This window comes from Cololabis saira, chromosome 1, assembly GCF_033807715.1.
Source record: "Cololabis saira isolate AMF1-May2022 chromosome 1, fColSai1.1, whole genome shotgun sequence".
Classification (NCBI taxonomy): Eukaryota; Metazoa; Chordata; class Actinopteri; order Beloniformes; family Belonidae; genus Cololabis; species Cololabis saira.
In genome coordinates, this window is record NC_084587.1 from 23,442,529 (window position 1) to 23,463,604 (window position 21,076).

A 21,076-nucleotide genomic window follows, 5' to 3' on the forward strand; every position below is an offset into this window, starting at 1 on the left:
TTTTTGAAAATGCCCCCCCACCCCCACACTCAAAGGGCCACATTCTCAGAATACCGTTTTCTTTTTTTGTTCCTTATTCTCTTGGCAACAGATTCACACATAATGGGATGCTCAGACATGCAGCCTTGCTGACATACTACATTACAGTTGCGACAGCAACATGACAGCGAGCTACAGTTGGTGGCAGCTATCAGTCAGGCCTCACATCAGTTTAATGTGCTGAAAATAGCCTCTGGGACTGGCGGTGTTCCAGCTCTCTCCTAGGGGGCTTTGGGTAACCTTTGTTCAACAACTTGATGTTTTATTTCTAGTATCTTTTTTATTTTGGATACCTGACAAGATGTGATTTCAGGCCAACCATTTATTAGTTTACCAGATGTTCTTAAATCAAAAGAAACTACTGGTTGTTTTTGTTACTGAATGTAGCTGAAACTGACATAAAATATTATGTACAGTCAATTAAATGGCAACATTTTTATCCTTACAATACTTGCAGGAATTTTAGCCCATTCAAGGCAAAGAAGCATAAAGGAGGTTTAAATTCAGAGATGTTAGCAAGTTTTCTTCTGCAACATTTCTGTTGGGTTAAGATGTCCATTTTGTTTCTACTGCATTGAATTTCTCTGACAAAATTCAGCATTGAAATTTCTGGACATTTTTCTTTAAAATCTAAAATGTGTATATTGGAATGAATGCCAAATCAATGGTGGCAAGCCTTTTTGGTGCAGAGGCAGCCAAATAAGCCCAGACCATGATACTACAGCACATGGAAGCAGCATATTTCACATATAAAATTAAGCTCTTACACTGTAAAACAGCAATTTCTTCAAAAAAGTTCAAATTTTAAACCAATAAGTTCTGTTCTGACCTGTCCCTACACTTCTTCGTCCACAGTTCTAACGGTGGACTCGTGAACATTAAACAATTACTCTGTTTTCCATTTTGCAGAGGAAAAAAGGTTTTTTTTCCCAATTTCTTATCTCTTCCTCTTCAAGTGACCTTTATTGGTTGACAACTTGGTTGACACCGACAACAGACTTGAATTTCCTCAATTTTTACACAATCCAGCTGTGGCCTGATGGGGTCAAATATACTTTTATCATTTACAAAACTAATGAGCTTGTTTCTTTTACACAAGTCCCTAGATATCATCTTTGCTTGTTCCATGATAAACTTTCACAAATGTACTGATAAGCTCAGACTGTAAAAACAACGCTCCCTGAAATCAAATATTCCCGACTGATATTCCCCCCTGAATCTGCTGCGCCTACAGGTTCATGTTCGTTTCCTCCGATCTAAAAGGTTATAGTTTTCCTCTCATTCAACTGAAAAAAAATCCCTTTAACTACTTTACAGTCTTGTCTAAAAGTCTGATTCCAAATTCAAGTCAAATTTATGCAAAAATACAGAGAAATCGAACGGGAAGGCAAACTTTCAAATACCTCAGAAGAAGAGGATTTTATTTTAGAGCATTACGGCCTGTTGAACGGTTTCTACCTAGATTCTTTGTGACAGTCTGACACAAAGTATTTTCATTACGAGTACTGTTTTCTTTAATAACATCTTATTGTTGTAAAATTCTTGGGGTCCAAAGAGGACATCATTTTAGGACTATGGCAGTTTAAAGAAAACAAAAAAACAAGAAAAAAACAGTGTGTGCATTCTTGCCCAGACTCTCTTTAGCCCAGCTCAGCACAGTCTGACGGTGTGTGATGCAGAGACCAGGCCGATGATTATACAATTTAATGAGTTTCAGCTCAAAGTTAATGTCATTAGCACGGGGAGAAGCCCAGCTCATTTTACAATCTTAAACACCATGCTCTAATTAGCTGTTATCGTCTGGCTTTCACAGGGTATCTCAAACGGTCAATTCAATTACTCCACGTAGCAGCGGAAGATGAATCAAGTAGCTATATAAAAAGGAAAAGGATGAACAGAAAGGAAAAGTAAGAAAGAATAGAAGTGACTGGGGTCTTGCTCACTCTTCCATATCTGAACCTCCTTATCTGCCCTTGTGCCCCTGAGCCCACCACATTTCATCCCTAATGAACAGGCCCATAAAGAGAGGGAGTTCGATTTCTCCCTCTTCCTTTCTATCTCTTGGACTCCTCTCGTCTTCTGGACTCTGCTTCTGTGGAAGATATCAGTCTATCATTTGCCATGCTGTGCAGCAGCATCCGATCTGTAGATCTCCTTCACATTAAGGATCCTATTAGATAGAGAACCCTAAAAGGTAATTGGATTTCCCCTAGTTATCTTCATCTCTGTTTCACCCTAAGCCCACTGTAATAACTTACTCTCAGGGCCAAAGATAACTCAATTCTGTCCCAGAGAGAGTCGGAGAGAGTGTGAGTGAAAAAAGAGACGGGAGCGGGAGACGGAGCGAGGGGGAAAGCATATGTCTCGGAGGTAAACCAGTATCTAAATCTAAAGGCTCTTCTATCACTGCCTTCAAAAATATGAAATCTGACCAGAGAAAGGAAAAAGGTGTTTTTGTCTTGATATATTCTCACTTCTGGAGCCCCAAAGTTGAGATATGTTGTCTGCTGTTTATCTAAAACATGCTCTCTCACATACACTGTTGCGCTGAACGTGAACTGGAAAGCTGGTGTCGCATTTCTACGGAGACCAACTCACTTCCTGCGCAACATCACAGCATCCGAATTGAGAAATTGCAGAGTTGTCTTTTGAGGTTTTTCTTACCCTCCTCATAGAACAAAAAGGAACCCTTTGTCACTGCCTTAAAACTGGTGCATTTCTAAAAATTATTTCAAAACCTTCCGCCCCCGCCCTCAGGGGGGATGTTTCACTGGCCTGTTATTTTTATTGTGGCACTGCAAAATGAAACCGCTGGCTCCAGCGGGCTCAAACAGCGCTCGTACAGAGGCAAAAATCAATACAGCAATATCAGAGCGAGACTTATCAGGGGCACACTTCTTCTCAGAGGTCACTGAGGAGCAACTGCATTTAAGTGGGGAATTCAATTGTGAAACATAGTTTGGAACAAGCTGTGCTGGATATCTGATTAAGGATGTTTGGAAACGTCGGGAAGGTAGGTGAGGCTAAGAAAAAAAAATATATACAGCCCAAAAGAATAGCACATTTTTAACCTACTTTTAGCCACCGTTTGTAATCAACCGAGTGATTTAGTATAAAGCACGAATTATATTTCAACTTTAGATGAACGCTGCTCCTGTGAGTGTATAGTTTCTTACATTGCTGCATTTCAAAACAACTATAAACTTAAATGCAAATATCCATCCCTAGAATTTCCAGCTAAAACTATAGGCTATGCATGTTCTTCTAAACTGAGCTGTGCTTCAGTTTGTTGCAACATGAAGTGGCCGGCCTGAAGATAATTCAGGATTTTTACTTACAGTAAGTTTTCAAATTTGAAAATCTTGATGGCCGGATGTGCGTCACTACATACAGATGCATGGTTACAATAATGCTTTTTATTCCGGTGCACTTCTGCCCCAATTTGTGCTTTGTTTTCTACTTTTTTGACTTGGGATTTATAGAAACTAATGTGATTTTATATGACGAGGAAAACTAAGTATAATTCTTGACTATCCGGATTTAAGGTTTTTCTAAACGGACAATAAAATGATCTAAAATGACTATCTCTACACTTACCTAATGTCCTCATATCTTTAAATATGCTAATTAGTAAGGCTTCAATGATTTGTTGACATAATTGTTCATGAAAAATGGTGGATGATGTGGAATATTTAGCATTGATGTAAAATGTCTCAGAGAAACGGGTCTCTCTTTACCGCTCTAAGGATAATGTTTATTTGCTATTGTAATGCAATAGCAAAAATAAATTTAAGGTGGAGGGGGAGTCAAACAACAGCACTGGGTGGCGTCTGACTCTCCTGATGCCACCAAGGTTGTATCTGTTAGCCGTCTCCTGGCCGTGTCTTCCATGGTCCTAGTGGTGACTTAGATGTGCGAGCTGCGACAAGCGGTTGTCATTTCATGACAGCATTATGGTAAAGCACGTAGAGAGAATGGCATAATTAATCATGGACTGGTATTACAGATTACTCAAAAGCACCCAACACGTTGTTAGTTTGGGTCCCTACAAGACCAGCGCCGCCTGTACCAGCTGCCCTGGTTCTGCAACTTGTCGGTGCAAGACTTCATAGAGATCCTGCATTCACAGTGTGACGAGCTGTTGACTTGTCAGCACGAAAACCCAACATTCCCATTTGCTGTGCTAATCACCACGTTGGCTACTTGCACTCAGTGTTTTTCCACACAACACTGATGACTGTGCAGCAGGAAAAGCTTAACAGTGCTCCGGAAAGTCAGTGAACCCCAGACTGTGGTGATGTGTGCGTGACGGAGGGTAAACTGAGGAGCTCCTGCCGGGGCTCCACTTATAACGCAAAAAGCCAGCCTTAAAAAGCTTTCCCCCTCCTCGTAAGCCGTCAGGGTTGTTCCTCGGCTTCGTTGCGTATAAAAACCCGACGGGTTTGATCTGTGATCTGAAAACCGTCACTGCAGCACTGCCCTTCTCGGGCAAAGAGGCTCAGATACTACGTTGACTACTAAATTTACCAATGACATGACACAAAGCACATATTTTACCGGTTTGAAGTGTACAGGTTTTGGAAGAAATATGATCAGACAGGAAAAAAAACAAAACAAAAGTACAGTGATGACAAAAACCCCTTAGAGAGGGCTCAGAATTGCAGGCCTATGAGGTGAAATACTATATTGCAGATCAGGAAGCCGAGGGTAATGAAGTAAAAAGGAACGCATAAGGTGGAAATGAGGTGAAAGCAGGATATAGTTCAATGTTTATACATGCGTTTTCTTACATCATGCATAATATATTTTTCAAGAGCACAAATGCTGTGCAAGTTTTCATTAAGTGGGTAAACACCAAAGAAAAACACTGAGTGCAAACCCAGCGGAACCAAATGACACGCCGGCCGTCAAAGTTGACGACAAGGTCGGACCACGGGAAGATGGCACTGTGCAAATGACTGACACTTGCCGCAGAGTGAGTAATAAAGATTTAGATTTTGTCGAATGTGATAATCACACAGAAGCTCAGTCAAAGCACGGAAAAGAGCAAAACATAGCAATCAAAGACATAACCAAGACTTGTGACATGGCCGTTATGGCTGACTCTCCACAGGCTTGGGGGTTTCTACTTTTCCCAAATTTAAGAGAGCCCCTTCCTTGAACCTTTGGAAGAGAGAGGGAAAAAAAAAAGCATCATATTTTACAGTAGAGTGGGCTGAGGCTTGGTGGGTTTATGCACAGTCAAGTCCTTCAGGCCAGCACCTCTCAGGTCTGTCTGCAGCTTTTAGTACTGGCAGGTTCCTGAGAAATGAGGGAAAGAGGGATGAAAAGAGGGGAGGATGCCATATCCCTGTCACTCGCAAAATACACCCCCAGTGGGAGTATAATGGACAGGATCTCAGCAGGACAGGAAATTATTTTGGTGAGATCTAGAAAGCAGAGGGTGGAGTGTTGTAGAGTTTGACTAAGAAGGGGGCAGCAAAGGGTGCCCATGGGTCAGGACAGAGTTGGCCCAGCAGCTCTGTGTGAATAGTAGCGTTTGTGCTGAGAACTGGTGGGAGGAAAGTTACATTTCTGGGGCAAGCCTCCAGTAGTCACCCAGTGATAAATTAAAACGACTCAGTGTTTGGTTAGTGACATATGCCCGGCATGATCTCCACCGTGTCTGTGAGCGCATATGAGTGTTCATTATTACCCACTGTTATGTTTGAAAACTAAACACACACACTCCGGCTTTGCTCTGTCAGATCATCAAACATGATGGACAAGTTTGAAATAATTATTGGATCAGCTCCTTTCCCCTCCCTCTTATCCTATTACATTCCGTTCATTCATACATGAGAAACTTAAATATCCCATGTTTCTTTAAAAAAAAGGTAAAAGATGTTATTCTTCTGAAACTGTTCTATTCTATTGTCATATTTCGGGGCAAAGGGCATCAAAAAACGCAGAAGACTACTCAGCGACAATTGAAGACATCCTTCATGCGTGTGTCTGCATCAACTGTGCATCGTCTTACCTCAAATTCTGCATGTTTATGTACGTCTTCAGCCCTCTGTCGGCTCAGGATAAACTCGGCTTCATTGGCCACACGAACCAGGTGGTCTTTCATGGTATGACTGAGCAGCCTGAGGAAGGAAGGAGATAACCATCAATACAAGAGAATAAAGCATACATTTAAATATTGAAAAGTCTAGGAACACAATAAGAATGTACTTTTATCAAAGGATATATAGATTTGGGGGAATTCATTATTTGTTTAACTCTGAAATCTGAAAGTCAGCAGAAGAAAAAAAAAATGGCCATGTAACAGCCATAAAATGGTGAAAAAGAACCATGCAGAATTAGCAGAAAATCTAATTTGGAAACAAACCAGAACCAGATTTATGCTTTCACTGGGGTGAAGGTGCTAATTGATTTGTTAATGATATGCATCTGACAGGAGGGAGGCTCTACACCCATGTTGCTACACATGTACTCCACCTTCCTCCTCTTATCAGCCCTGATGAGACTTGTGAGCTACATGTGTGCACTCGAAGAAACTTCTCTTTAGCCCTGCAGGTCATGTCTATGTGAAGTGAAACAATAACAAAGCATAGAACAGAGAGGAGAGGTGGAGGGCAGACTGGGACTGGTGATGTGAGTTTAGGGGCCGGGGGACGAGTGTAACCTAAGCCTGCAGTTTCAGCACATTGCAGCAGGGGAGCGGAGGCTGTGGGGCCTCTGCAACCTCCGTGGCCCTAGTCAGGCCCTGCAATCAATAACCCATCCACTGCCCTTCTTTATGGTGCTCGCTATTAATGATTGCACATGTGGATCCTGTCTTCAGCTGGTATCTGCAATGACCTCAAAAAGATCCACACAATAAAACTGAAAATTGAAAGTATATCCTTTCATTAATATGTTTAATTACTTAGTCAATAAAAAGTTGGAAATTAAACAAAATATCCACTTGATACAAATCTGAATAGATTTCAATGTCCAACAGCTTAAAAATGGTATAAAGTTGATAAAAAATAAATTATTGATATACATACAATAATCTAATAATTATGGATGGAATTAATCCTAATTTACTAAATGCAGCTTTCACTTTAAAAAGGTGAAATTGTTAGTTGATTGTCTCAATCAAATGGCAGCTAGTAGTTGTGATGACTTTTGACGCGAACTCAAGTTTATTTACATAGTTTTTGTTTTAAAAGACTTGATTCCCAGTAGATACACCTAAATAAAAGCCAAGTCTTTAAAGTGAATTACAAATCCTCTTTTACACAAACAAGTGTCACAACGACTGTACTGCTAATTGTATAGGATTACGAAGGATTAGCACCTGCCAATTCTAAAATCTAAGGATCAATAACAGAAAATGTGCCTCTCCACATAAGAAATTGATGAGTCTAAAGACTACAATGGAGGGAATGAGGATCACTGATTAGGACAGAGTGGGCCAAAACAAGATATAGAAGGCAAATGGCCAAAGACAGTTTAGACAGATGAGATTATTACAAACAGATAAAGGCTCAGCCAAAAAGGCATGAACTGACAGACAGTGAGAACTCAAGAGTGATTTCCCAAGTGTCACAGAGGAGCCAGCAATCAGAGCTCCTGTCACCTTCCGCCTAACCTTGCTCCTTCTCCCAAATCCCTCTGGGATGAGCGGGAGCCTTTAACTGAACGGGGCCTTTAACTCATAGGTCCTCCATCCTCACTTTCACTCTTAAGTCCCTCTACTCTCCCCAGTCATCGATCGCCAAGAATCTTGAACAGCCACACAATCACAGGGGACTTGGGGATCTTTGGTGGCCTGAGTGCCTGCGATATGCATGTTATCCGACCATGAAGAACTTTGAAAGAGGCCGATGGGAAGAGGCTGGAAAGATAATAACATGATGCTGCAAAAACAGTTCAGGGGGACCCACCTTCCTTCGTTGACCAACTCGATAAAGGCAAGTCCAGCGTTTTTCTGGATAGAGTTCTGCCATTCCTACAAACCAAGATAAACATTGTCAGTATATGTATGAAACTTGGCAGTGATACCAAACATTATCTTTTTAAAATTCAACACATGATTTGAAAAGGTTAAGACGAAATATTTGAATAATATTAATTACAAATCCTTTTCTGAGGATTACCAGGAGTCATCCTTATACAGTTAGATAGTAATGGTGTTCCACAGGGTTCTATGCTTGGATCCGTATTATTCACTCCACAAAGTACATGCATCCATAAGGTTATATTATTAAACATTGCAGCATAAGAAACTTTGTATACCATTTTATGAAGCCAGAAGATATGAGTCAGCTAGTTGGACTGGATCATGTTTCAAATATATTTAGGCCAGAATTACTTATTTCCCATCACTAAACTCAGTTCTGTTTAGTACCTGTTTTAATAAATTGTACTGAAATTAATTATATCAACTTGGATTTAAATTGGACTGCATTAAACTCCTTTAGTCTTTGTGTACAGTGCTTTGAGATACCTTTTGCTGTGAATTGTCACTGCAACAATAAACTGAATTGAACTAACTGAATTGGTTGCAAAGAGTCTACAAAGATCATGTAAATGTGCTGAAAGAAACTGCTCATATTAAATCTCATCAGGAAGAGTAGAACATTTTTTTTTAAATAAATAAAAAAAAAAAACATACATACATACACATATATATATATATATATATATATATATATATATATATATATATATATATATATATATATATATATATGTCTTCTTCAAAGTCAGGCCAGTGAAAGTATAATGCTTCCAATCATTAAGATTTGGAAGTGTACTGCAAAAGCTTTCATCTTTCATAATATCACATAAAACAATCCAAAAAGCAGTACTGACTGCTTCCGTCAGCAAAGGGTACAACATCAGCGATCAAGCTGTTAAACAGCAGTGAAAGACCTGTGTTGAGAATGCATTTATCACAAGTAAATACACAAATTTCTTCCTCTCTTTGACTAGCGTTATGGTTCAAGGTGTCAGTCTAAACAATCCGACCACAGCCGTGTGCGACTTTAAATCCTCAACTTTGAGGGGACAAAAAGAGAAGGGAAACTCAGCGGTCATCATCTCTCATGTTCTGTTCAATATTTCAACACCTTCAACACAAGCGTCAAAAGAATAATAAAGCAACAAGGTCATGGGTCCTGTCTGAACCTCACAGCACTTTTTCCCCCCTCTTCCTCTCAGGGGAGGAGAAGAAATATGCACACGCAAAAAGAAAAAAGAAAAAATATCAGCTTCAAGTCAAACCATAAAAATGCTCTTTAAAAAAAAGCATCCATCACATCTTGAATTCAATATTATTTTCACACTTTTCAACTCTTCTTAACATGTTAACATTTACAAGCAGTTATAGTAGAAAGTAAACATAAATATGAGTCACATGTATTTCATAAATACTCACTACACTCCTTTTAGGTGTATAAGCTATCAATTGAGCTGTAAAAAAAACACATGCATGAGAAGACACAACGTGCACGAGACAACTTTTTCAACTCGGCTGTCATCATCTCTCAAGCTGATAGAGGAAACTGTCTGTTTATGTAAAGACTAGTTTTTCAGTAAACTGAGAGATCCCACAGGGAGCAGGATATCAGCACTACGAGGAGGAAGGAAAGATCCATTTCCAAGAATTTCTAATACACATCCAAACGTATATGTTCATGTGTGGCAAGTTTAGAAACTATTTAACTTTTTCCTTTTTAGTCCAGCAAGTATATGCCCATCACAACCAATCACACACCAAACCAAGAGAACCATTCTTCTGAAACGTCTGCGCACCATCACTCTGAAACCAACTGCAAGTCCCCCAGAAAACAACATTACATTTAACCTCAATTCATAACCGCTTCTCGTCCTGCAGGACCATATTGGCATTGACCGTGTTTACAATACATTCCAAATAAAGAAAGCACAGTGGGAATATGAGTCTGGGCTTGGGAGTGGAAACAGTCTGGAGTACTGGCAGACGGTTTTTGGGGCTGAAGCCTGCTTTGGAGGAAGCATGTGAGAGTAGCCGCGGGGGCCTTAGCTGAAGCAACTGCAGTTGAAGGACATTAACCATGAGTGTTAGTGTGTGGCTTCGGGGATATTCTTAACTGGGCTGGATTGTGCTAGCCTGGTTTCAAATAAACAACACAGGAAGGCAAGGCTGTAAATAAAGTTATAACCTGGAGAGAAACATTAAATCAGTGACAAAGTTCCTGTAGTCTTATTTCTTTTTCATTGACTTTCATCCAAGAAGCATAGTATCTGTTCTAAAATTTGATTCAACAGGAACAGCAATAAAATGATAGCTCGTGGCAGCTTTGCACCATAATCCGCCTTCATCAAAAGCATAAAGGCCATTAGTAATTTGTAGACACAGACAAAGACTAACGGTGTCATTATGGGCTGGGAAAGGCTCTAGTTTTAAAAAAAAAAAAAAGCAATGACCCTGATCTGAGACACATCTCTCAGGAAAAAAAAGCAAGCATGGACAGGTCAGTGATAGAATATTGGATTTTTGGCTGCAATGGTCAGTGATGTTGCAGCTTTTATGGCAGCGATAGGGGCCACGACCGCAGCGCTCCTGATGAGAGGATACAAGCAGCCATTTGTGACCTCTCACCTTTAACCTGACCTCCTAACAAATGATACGACGAGGGAGTGTCCTTCTCCTTGATCCCGACTTAAAACCAGCCACCAGAAAGAAATGTTGCAGATGCTTAATAAAGTTAAAAGAGTTACATTTCCAATTCTTTTCCTCGTCACATGTGTCGGCGTGTATGAATGAAAGCTCGACTATTCATGGAAATGCCTGTTTAAATCTGAAGTCAATAAGACAGCTCTGTTTGGTCTGTGTTCCATGATGATGGCATTGAGTCTAAACATACATGCCATGCACTTCCGTCATTACAGCTGATTATCCATAATCAACATCTAAATATACCACTACCACTAGTGAGAAAACACAGACCTCCTGAGTAAAATCGGCTTTCAAACATCAGGCTGGCCACAACACAGGGAAAACGTTTTCCAATGCCGAAGAAAGAAATGTCCCAGCTCTGCTGAAACAATAAATAAGTCAGCTGTGCTTTTTGGTGGCATCACTCATAATCACAAGTATTTGTTGATTTGAAAGGGTATGGGAATAGAGCTTTAGATGAAATGACAAAAGCATAAATCCTCACGTCAAACGTGGCAGTGTGGTAGATGCAGGCTCTAAGGGGCCGAGAGCCATTTTTTATCCTCTTTTCTTGAATCCTAAAATGCCTTCAAGTTATGTGCACACTGCAGATTGCAAAGCTGTTGAAAAAAAACTAAAATGAAACAAAAAAAAAAGGTTAACTGACAAAAAAATGTTCAAAGAACTCAAATAAATGTCATTCACTGCTTTGACAGCATGTCAACGCCTGCTGGATAACTCCGCTTTGACCAGTGACACATCAATAACCGGTGGTCACAAATGTTGACATTTTGGTTTAAATGTTTGTGTGTTGCCGACCAGAAAAGAGAACAGACAAGGAAACGGTTTATTGTTCCTGTGTGACCTGAATGTCTATGACGAGCAACCTGAAATCAACAATGACCAAAAAAAAAAAAAAAAGGCTGAGCGCAGATGAGCAAAGACAAAGTCAAAGCAAGAATTACTCCTGGCATGAGCTGAAATATATACTATTCATCGCTGCTTGATTGATTAATACAGAAGTCAAGTAGTTTGTTATTCCGCGTGGTTTCGTCTGCAGCACTTGTGTGTATGAATAACTTAACACTGCCGTGTCGGGCGAACAATCCGCATGTGCGTGTTCAGAGGGTAACGGCTTAAAGAAAAACAGACACTCGTGTTGGTGTTTGCGTGATCAAATTCACAACTGAAGGGATATTTACTGATGTCCAAATATTTACACAGCCGGGTCTCGGAGAGCTTCATGGACTCACACTGTCAAGACTATACTAACACAGAGAGAGAGGACTGGACTTAAACTCGCATATCCCAAACACTCAAACCAAAAACATGTTATAAACCTTGAACTGTGAATTCAAAGTCATTTGAAACAAAAAGCACACTTTTTCTTTCAACTTTTAAACTACAATATAATGTGTCAAGCTTACACTATGGTGCCAGTAATAGTATGAGAAGAATATTTTAGCACCACATGCAGATGTTTTCACTCTACACCAAACATGTTGAAATTAAATCATCTTGAAAACCAAAAAAAATCTTTTTCTTTTTTTATGAGATTTTTATGAGATGAGATTCAAAAACACCTAAATACACTTTTTCTTATGGGTCATAGAGGAAGTTTGCTCTCGTATAGATAGCTGGATTATGCCATAGTGAAGGATATCATACATAAGGAAAGGGCCTAAATAAGAAAATAAAGTAGGACCTTTCATTTGTGTTGGCTTGATAAGAGAAACTCCCTTACATTATATAAACCAAAACAGATCAATCCTGTACATTCTTTTCCAGGTCATTTCAAATGATAAACCATTAGATTGAAACCTTGACATTGGATTTTTTAAGCTTAATCTTATTTAATTTAGGGACGGAATAAAAACAATTAAATTGAAAATGAAAATGTCGGCGTTATAATGGAGATAATCCTCCCTCGTCCGACTTGTTACAGTTACCTGCGTATCTTGAGTTAAGCATATGACTGAATTACTATCGGGGAATTTCTATAAAAGCAGAGACTACAGAATGAGTTAATGCAGTCCTACTTTAGCACAGATCTAAAAGGAGTTACTCTGTTAATGTGATTAAAAAAAAAAAAAAGGCAGATGCCTATGTAGTCAGAAAGTGTGTGTGCCACTACAACTAGGTGGTGGAAGAACACAATGCAGGAACCATACTGTAAATAAAACTATAATCAGTGCTAACAGTCCTTTCAGCAAGTCTAAACTGTCCAACAGCAGGCCTCTGTGATATGACGGGGACAAACTCGATTCTAGTTGCCCCCTTTAAAAGTTGAAAGAAAAGGGGAAAAAAGCAGGGATATGAATTCCCACTAAAAATCTGAACGAAGTTAGCGGGGCATGATTCTTATCAGCGGGATGGCTGAGAGAGGACAAGCAAGAAGACGAACATTAGACTACATTCCCAGGTCTTATAACAAGGGAGCTGTCAGGTAGGAAAACATCACATTAACTGTGCCTGGCAGGAGGAGAGTTCTCCGTCAGAGAAAGTCATTTACTTGAAACAGGATTATATGTTGCATATAAATAACCCGAGCGTTCGTGCCACTTGAAGCCAGCTCAGAGTAAAAACGGCTGGGAGCCAAATTAAAAGCTACTCAATATTTTCAGGAGTCTCCTGTCTGATTTTCTCCTCGCAGCTAGACTTCGCTTCCTGTCAGGAAGGCCCCCTTGACCCCCAGCTCTTCCAACACAACACCCCTCACCGACCTCCCCCCAACTCCGGCTGCATAGTTGCCACCGATGGGGAGTCTTCAGGATTAAGTGCCAGTTGGTGTTGCTGTGTTTTCTCTGCGTCTCACAGGAGAGTATATTTTCAAAGAATACGCAGCGTTACAGAGTGATGGGATGGGACACGGAGCCGCGTGGCGCGGCTGTAAAGAGGCATGGGAGCGCGGTACGGGCCAAGGGCGAACAGGGAAGGAGGGAAAAAAAAACAGCACTTTGATTTTCAGTGATCTTGAACCTTGTGTGCCTGTTTAACTGCACAGCAGGGTGTAGCTCTGGCTGGGAGGAAAATGATGGAGAAAGTATTTTTGCCTCTTGGTTTCCTCGCATTCCTTGCCACTTCTCTCACCTCTCTCAGCTCCCCAAGTGGTTCATTCAACATGGCTCACATTTGATCTATCGCTTGTGGGAGCGAAGAAGAATCATCTCCACTGACAGTTATAAATGACCAGACCGTTCACCAGCTTAACTTTCAATAAAAACAACTTTAGAAGTTCTTGATTGAATGATAGAAAGTAAAAGCTTGCGACTTTACCCGCTCATTTTCCTACTTTCAAGTTCTCTAACCTGCCGACTATCTACTAACCTAGTTGGTGCGTATCTTGCAGTAGGGGATTGATTGCGTAGCCCATGATTATGTACACTCGCGGCCTGTTCCCTAGCCGCAGGGGTCTAAACTCCCAAACCTCCGCTGCTCTCTACTTATAACCTGGAGGTCAGAGTGTCAGGGGTCAGGAAGAGCCAAGTGTTTGGGGAAGTCGATGTCTTTGTCCCTGCTGACTACGAGAGAGGTGCCCATCTGTTAAACAGGTTAACTTTGAGCCTGGCTGGGAACATACGATTTGAGCGGTGATTAGATTAGTGGGGTTAACGCCAATGTTATTGAATTACATTTAAAGGATTATCTGCATCAGTGGTCACAACAAAATCCTGTTTGCCAAAATCAAAGATAAAGATCCATCAAGGAGTGTATAGGATATGTTAGTTGAGACCGAACAAATAGCTGGCACGGTTATCTCGAAGGCCTCTTACTGTGGGTAAACACGTGATGTCAGAACTCAGATGTGTAAACCATTCGGTCTAAATAAGGTATATTGGTGAGATCCGGGTCTGCAGCTTTGGCATTTTCCAACATCCCCACCATGTTATCCAGGACCACTGTTCCGACTAACAGATCATGATGGTGTAGCTTTGAAATTCAGGCAAAAACAAAGAGGTTTTGATGACCAAACTATATCACACAGTCAAAATATAATAATTATTCAATCGTATACGTTTTTCATGGATCTGTTTTACCCAGAATTTAACTTCCAGAGATGAAAATTGAAACAGTAAAAGTTGACAAATTGATTTCATATCCCAACTTTGCGTGACAGCTAATTACACTCTACACAGATCAGAGCTTTTGTTTCGTATCTACTCTACTGGACCGTGAGGAAGAGCAGTCCTGCGTAGATGGTCTTGACCATAATGAAATCGGCGCCTTTCCTCTCCACAACACCGGCTCTCTCTTCCCTCTACTCCATGTACAGGATGCATCTCTGATAAATGGCAGAAGAATGGATGGGCTGACAGAGAGGCCGGACAATAATGGCTGATCTACAGGACACAAATGCAGCTACTGAGAAGATTTATGGGCCTTTGCACATCGCAGGCGTCCAGTATCCAATGAGGTGATTTCTCAGCACGTTGGATGGATGGCAGCGAGCACCAAGGGAAAGCTCTTTCTCTTGTCCAACTGTATTACTTATTAATAGCATGTTTTGGGGTGAAAACTAGTTTGAGAAGCGCGTCCAGGAAAACTGCACATTGGTCGTAAATATGACACGGGAAGAAAACAAGCGCGAAAAGGAGATTGAACCTGAAGCTTTCAACCTGGAACATGCAAAGGGGCAGAGAACGCTTCTTTAGACACACGAAGCATCTTTACAACTGAGAGAGACAAATTACATTTTATTAATTTAATATTAAAACCTCCTTTATAGGCATCCACACATTGAATATAACCCCATCAATGAACCATGTTGTGATGTTTTTATGTGAACCCTGAAATCTCTTGCTGCAGAACTTTAAAAATAATCATCCAGTGCTGGTCAAACAAGAGTTTCGTATAAATGTTTGCCATTTAGAATCTAATTATTGCTCCACACCATGCATTATTAATAAAAGCATTTTTTTGTATGATGTCAAGGAGAATTCTCATTTATAAATAAAGCAATGCTGAAAGAGATTTATTTTGTTTAAACTTTAGCCGTTTTCTTGCAGCATTTGACATTTAATAGGGTGCATAATCAATAACTTTAACTGTGAATTAAAAAGTAGTGTACAATAAAACTGTGTCAGGTTTACATTCCTGCCGCCCTAAAACACTGAATCTCAAAGAAACCTGAAAGAGTGTTTCCATTTTGAGAAGTATTCTGTAACTACAGTTTATGATCATTAATCCTCCCTCTGTATATTCAGCAGTCTACGTGGATCGATATTAGAGATCAGAACAAGGCGGCGTGCCACCCCAGCAGTTAATGTCTGATCAAAATGGTCCTTTAATTAGGAGCGCTGTTGTACTGATTTCGAAAAGAGGTGCTATCAAACAGCGGTTTACAATCCCCTCCTCAATGCCCTGCTGTTGGGGCCGCCAATGCAACTTTCATAGGATCCCTGATTAAAAACTGCTCTGCAGTCCCTGGACTCCTGACCCTTAACCTTGGCTCCACTCCATCTCAAAGCTTGGGAAATTAATTAAAATCTCACAGAGATGGTATCGCATCACATCTCTGATGAAGCTGGGGGGAAGGAGGCGAAGAGGGAGGAGAGAAAAAAAAAAAAAAAAATCAATCAAAATCATCTCCATCTACTCCATTCAATGGTTGGCTTGAAGGCAGAAAAAAAGAGTCACAAGATGGCCACAGAGGCACTTCCTGTGTGAGAATTGACTGCTTCCTGTGCCAGAGGGCCCAACAAACTTCACTAAATAACACCATCAATCATGCTACTGGCTCGCTCTCGCTGCCTCACAAGGAGAACAAACACACAAATAATTATACGTTGTAATTTAGCCTGGAGGAAAGTCGGTCCCCCGTTTTCCTCTTTTCCCTGGCGAGGAGCAGTGTATCATTCCTCCTCCTCCCCCCACTTCTTTCACCCCTTCAAACAACAATAAAATTACATTTGCATTAGCTGTGAGAGAATTTGGTTGGATGATTTATTGAAGCAATCAACACTGCACTGGCCAATCCCTGGTCCTCTGCGTTAAAGATTGGGGATGTGTGTGTGTGTTAGAAATTGGGCGGGATAGACTGGGGAAAGGAAGAAATAAGTTGGGCTATGGACCGAAGGGGGAAGCGAGGCATGAGCCACGCAGTGAAGCAATCACAGAGATTCTGCCTTTGATTAGATTAGCATTAAACAACACCATGACAGATATGACAAATAGGTACATTAGTGCCTGTCATTCTTCGCTCTTTGGTTTTCTATCTAGCTTTCACTCCTTCGTCTCTGGACATTATGGGGCTCACATTCCCTGTTCCGGGTCCCACCAGCCCAAATCTATGCATGACCACTGACATCCAAACAGATGTGTAATCTGGCTGCATTACCTTTCTTGAGAAGCAAAATGAATAATGGGATCCAAACAACCAATGGGGAGTTAAAAGGTAAGGAGAGATATTACGCTTTTTCTTTTAGAAAATGCAGCTGATAAAAGAAGAAAAAAAAAAAGTGCTGTGGTAAGAAAGGTATCATTAATCAGATGTGGTTCTGCATTATTGAAAAACTTTATTTTATGATACAAAACAGGGCTAGAGGGGAGTCATTATCTGTTGCCTTTATTGCTGGGTGTAGAACAGGTGTGATTTTGCTTTAAATGAATAAACGTCTTTTGAGGTAGGCATTAAAACTATATCTACAAATACGCAGGGATCTGTTTTTTGCAGTATAGTACCTTACTGTAAGTAGCTTTGTGACTCTAAATGGTAATCAGGCATCCGGGAGTGATCTATCGACAGCCTTGATCATTGATCTGCCCACGCCTGCTTATGATCCCTGAATTAGTATTCATGAATCTGGCAGCAGCTAAATAAACTTGGCAACAAAATACCCACAAGACAACAGAGATGAGAGGGATAATCAATGCAAAGCACCATCAAATCTACATTATCCCTCCTCATCAGTTTGGTCCAGGCCACATGGGCCGGCTCTCGGGTCAGAGGTGAAGCGGACAGATCAGCCACCCTTGACCCTCAAACCAATATTTGCAGCCGAAGATGTCTTTTCTCCCATTTCTCTCCACTAGCTATCGGTGAAAGGTGAACGTGGAAAGGTAGGTGAAGCACGGTGGAGGAGAGATAAGGCTCTGCGGATTTACTGCACTCCAAGTGAGACTGATAAATGGTAGAAAAGCAGAGGATGAAAAAAAGGGAAAAAAAGATGAAAATGCCAGACTTGCCTGAGAACAGAGAAGCATGACGAGCTCCACCACTGAGCTGCTGGACTTCATACACACAAGGCCTGGGGAAACATACAAGAAAATAAGCCAAAGAGCAATGTGCATTTGACAAATGATTAATTTCGTAAATCTGTTTATTTATGACCTTTACCAAGGAGATGAAACTCTTGAGATTTAAAATATCTTTTTTAAGAGTGTCAAAGACAAGCAGCAGTACAGAGGAGCGGTAGAAACAACACCACACAATATAACTGCAGCGTTATGTACAAAATATATATCTATGTAAACATCATAGAATATGTAGACTAAGTCGTAAGAGATTACAAACATGGAGAACTAAAGAAAAGACAGCACACTGTGTACTTGTAAACATATTGCAACAGTTGCCAGAAACATGCAGCATTGATCAGTCCACACATCTGCAACTCGGCACAACATCCACATCATCTCGCATCCAATATTTAAATATGAACAAATTAATTAAGAGAGACAAGCTTTTAAGAGAAATGTAGTTTTGCTGCCGATTCCATATGTAGAGATTCTGAGATTCTCAAGAGCTGAGACAAATGAGATGAGAGTTGATTCTGCAGGATTTTTTTCATTTCTTTGGGTCTGCTTTTGAAGAATTTTGGCCAATTATAATTCATGGAGGATTTTTTTGCCTCTACTTTCGAGTTAGAACTTGTCAAACATGAGGAACATCATCTCTGATGCAACTGTCTGGTTGCATCACAGATGGTCCAGATGGTTCAGATGAGGCAAGTGCACAGAGGCTGGTTGAACTGACAAGCACTAAACATTGGGGAACTATCCCTTACGAAACCCTTTACTAACAACCCCTTGAAATATAGGTCAAAAATTGGCCATATAAACAAAAGTCCTAAACATCAGTTACACTCATATATCAGCTCAACAAAGGACTTGTTGAGCTGATATATGAAGCAGGAATTGGGGATTTTCTCTTGACTATTATCTAACAGCACTTACGCCAGTCAAACATTCAAACACTGGTGTGAATACAATTAGAGAAAAGATCTCTCCAGTTCCCTAAGCCCTGAAAGGAATCCTTCGAACCACCTGGTCTGAATGCGTTAATCTCACAATTATAGTTGGTGTCCACTACACACGATTGCACGGTTACAGAAAGCTAAGAGTCATGGCCAACGCCTAGGCAAAGCAGGACCAATGTGAGGTCGTCATCCAGTTCTTTTCTCGGAGATAGCGTTCAATAGACATGTTTTCTTCTGAAGATCACAGCTTTAGAAGATGAAGTGGGGGAAGCGATGTATCTGCACAGGAAAAGCACTATAGTGGACATGCGGGCTCACACTTGCATTAACGGATAGTGATTACCAAACCTTGTGCCATCTGCAAGAGACCAGATAGTATTGATGGGTCTAATGAGTCAACATGGTGTTACTGTAAACTAATACATATTTGGGCCTTGTATTACAGAGGCCTGAATTAGCCAGCATATGTCCCATTGATCCCTAACGACAAACCCTGGGCTTTTAGAGGGCAGGGGGCCACTAGAGTGTCCAGAGTCTGCTGCAGGGGCACAGACGGAGAAAAGGAAGAGAAGCCCTTTGGCCTTTAAGTTCCTCTTTATACGACACAGTCTCATGTGCCATTGCACTCATGCCCGTACATCCACTACCTTTGCAGCCCCCTCCTGGAGCTATCAATCAACTTTCCATTTTGTTTGTTGGCAGTGGACATCCCAAACACTGCTATTAGTGGCCTGGCCTTTGACCCACCCCCCTGGAAAGCTCTAACACAGCTACCGCGCTCTGGGCCCAGTGCAACTCATCACAGTATTAGATTAACAGCGTGGAGATGTTTTTGCATTTAAATAAAGAGTGCTTGCACCTTTGATTTTCATGACGTTGCAGAGAAATAATGCTTTGACCTTTTTTTTTTCTATTTACTCTCTTTTTTTTTTAAACTCTGCTGCGTGATTTGAATGTCTATGATGTTTTACTCACTGGTGCCCTCGATAAGCAGCTCTTGTCCGTGACTTCCCAGCAGGGTACGAGAGAGAAAGGGGGCAAAGTCCACAAAGATCTCCCTCAGCAGAGGAGCCGCCTTTTCAAGTGCATGTTCTAGACGCTCGGAGATGCTGAAAGCAAAGAGTAAACAATTGCTCATACTATCTGCAACTGCAAAACAAATCTGGGTAGCAGCACATTTTTTTAAATATCAGCTAAATATCTGACTTGAATATGAGGCGAACCATTAAATTGGAATAAAGGCAATAATAATTAGATATGCATAAATATCTAATTGAGCACGCTCATGTGCATAAACAGCTGATGTGTGCATGTGTGTGGGAGAGAAAAGAAGATGAATCACCTCATATTGGGGGCTGTGTTCTGGGTCACAGGGGAGAGTGGGGGGACAGATGGCAGGCTGGTGCTGGCTGGAACCTGGCCGCCTGCTGCAGGGAGAAACCAAAGAAGTCTGTTATTAGTCTGGATGTTGGACAAGAGCACACACACACACACACGCTCATGCACACGCACGGACACAGAGCCATACATTATATAAACAGGGTCACACCATAAACCTGCGTGGAAAAGTGTCTGTTATGAAATAACACAATGCTCTCCATTGAAATCCATTTTTTTTTTAAATAAGGGAGAGGGGGATTTATGGCCGAATAGGGCAAGTGGAGGTGTAGAGGTATAATTTTACGATTAGATTTTGATGATGTACTCTAAGCACAATAAGTCTGCCTTATCAAATTTATAGTTCACTGGTCGTTGTGCTGAAAATGCTTGATTATGTTTCATTCTCAGCTTTAGCAACACATTAATTATGTGTTTTATATATTTCACACAAGTAATATAAAAGGCTTCTTTATTTTTTTAAATCATCGTTTTTCTTCCTTCTCATTATGTCACATCATACCAATTTAACCCTCTGGGCTGTTTTTTTGAGCGTTTCATTACACAACTAAAAGGTGCTTTATGACTTAATTCTGGAGACAGAGGCGCACGAGGTACAAAGTCAGCGTGTGATTGATCTGGCAGTAAATTCTCTTCCCTGTAGCTCATAAATAAGCTAATGCCCAGCTGAATATGGAGGAGGGGGATTCCTCTGGTGTTTCAGAGGCTTGTTTTTCCAGGCAAGACGGTCTCCGAGCAGGGATAACTCTTCAGGAATGACAGACAG

General features: G+C 40.8%; 1 protein-coding gene across 10 annotated transcripts in view; it reads right to left on the minus strand.

The window, feature by feature from the left end:
- The window catches only part of lrba (LPS-responsive vesicle trafficking, beach and anchor containing), a 198,615-nt gene that overhangs the window by 105,744 nt on the left and 71,795 nt on the right, over positions 1-21,076 (minus strand). For all 10 annotated transcript variants that reach the window (XM_061718440.1, XM_061718470.1, XM_061718425.1 and 7 more), the window contains 5 exons: positions 20,255-20,339; positions 19,888-20,021; positions 17,903-17,964; positions 7,959-8,023; positions 6,059-6,167 (listed from right to left, as the gene is read on the minus strand). In XM_061718440.1, the coding sequence (XP_061574424.1) occupies positions 6,059-6,167; positions 7,959-8,023; positions 17,903-17,964; positions 19,888-20,021; positions 20,255-20,339 (455 nt within the window). The remainder of the gene's footprint in view (positions 1-6,058; positions 6,168-7,958; positions 8,024-17,902; positions 17,965-19,887; positions 20,022-20,254; positions 20,340-21,076) is intronic.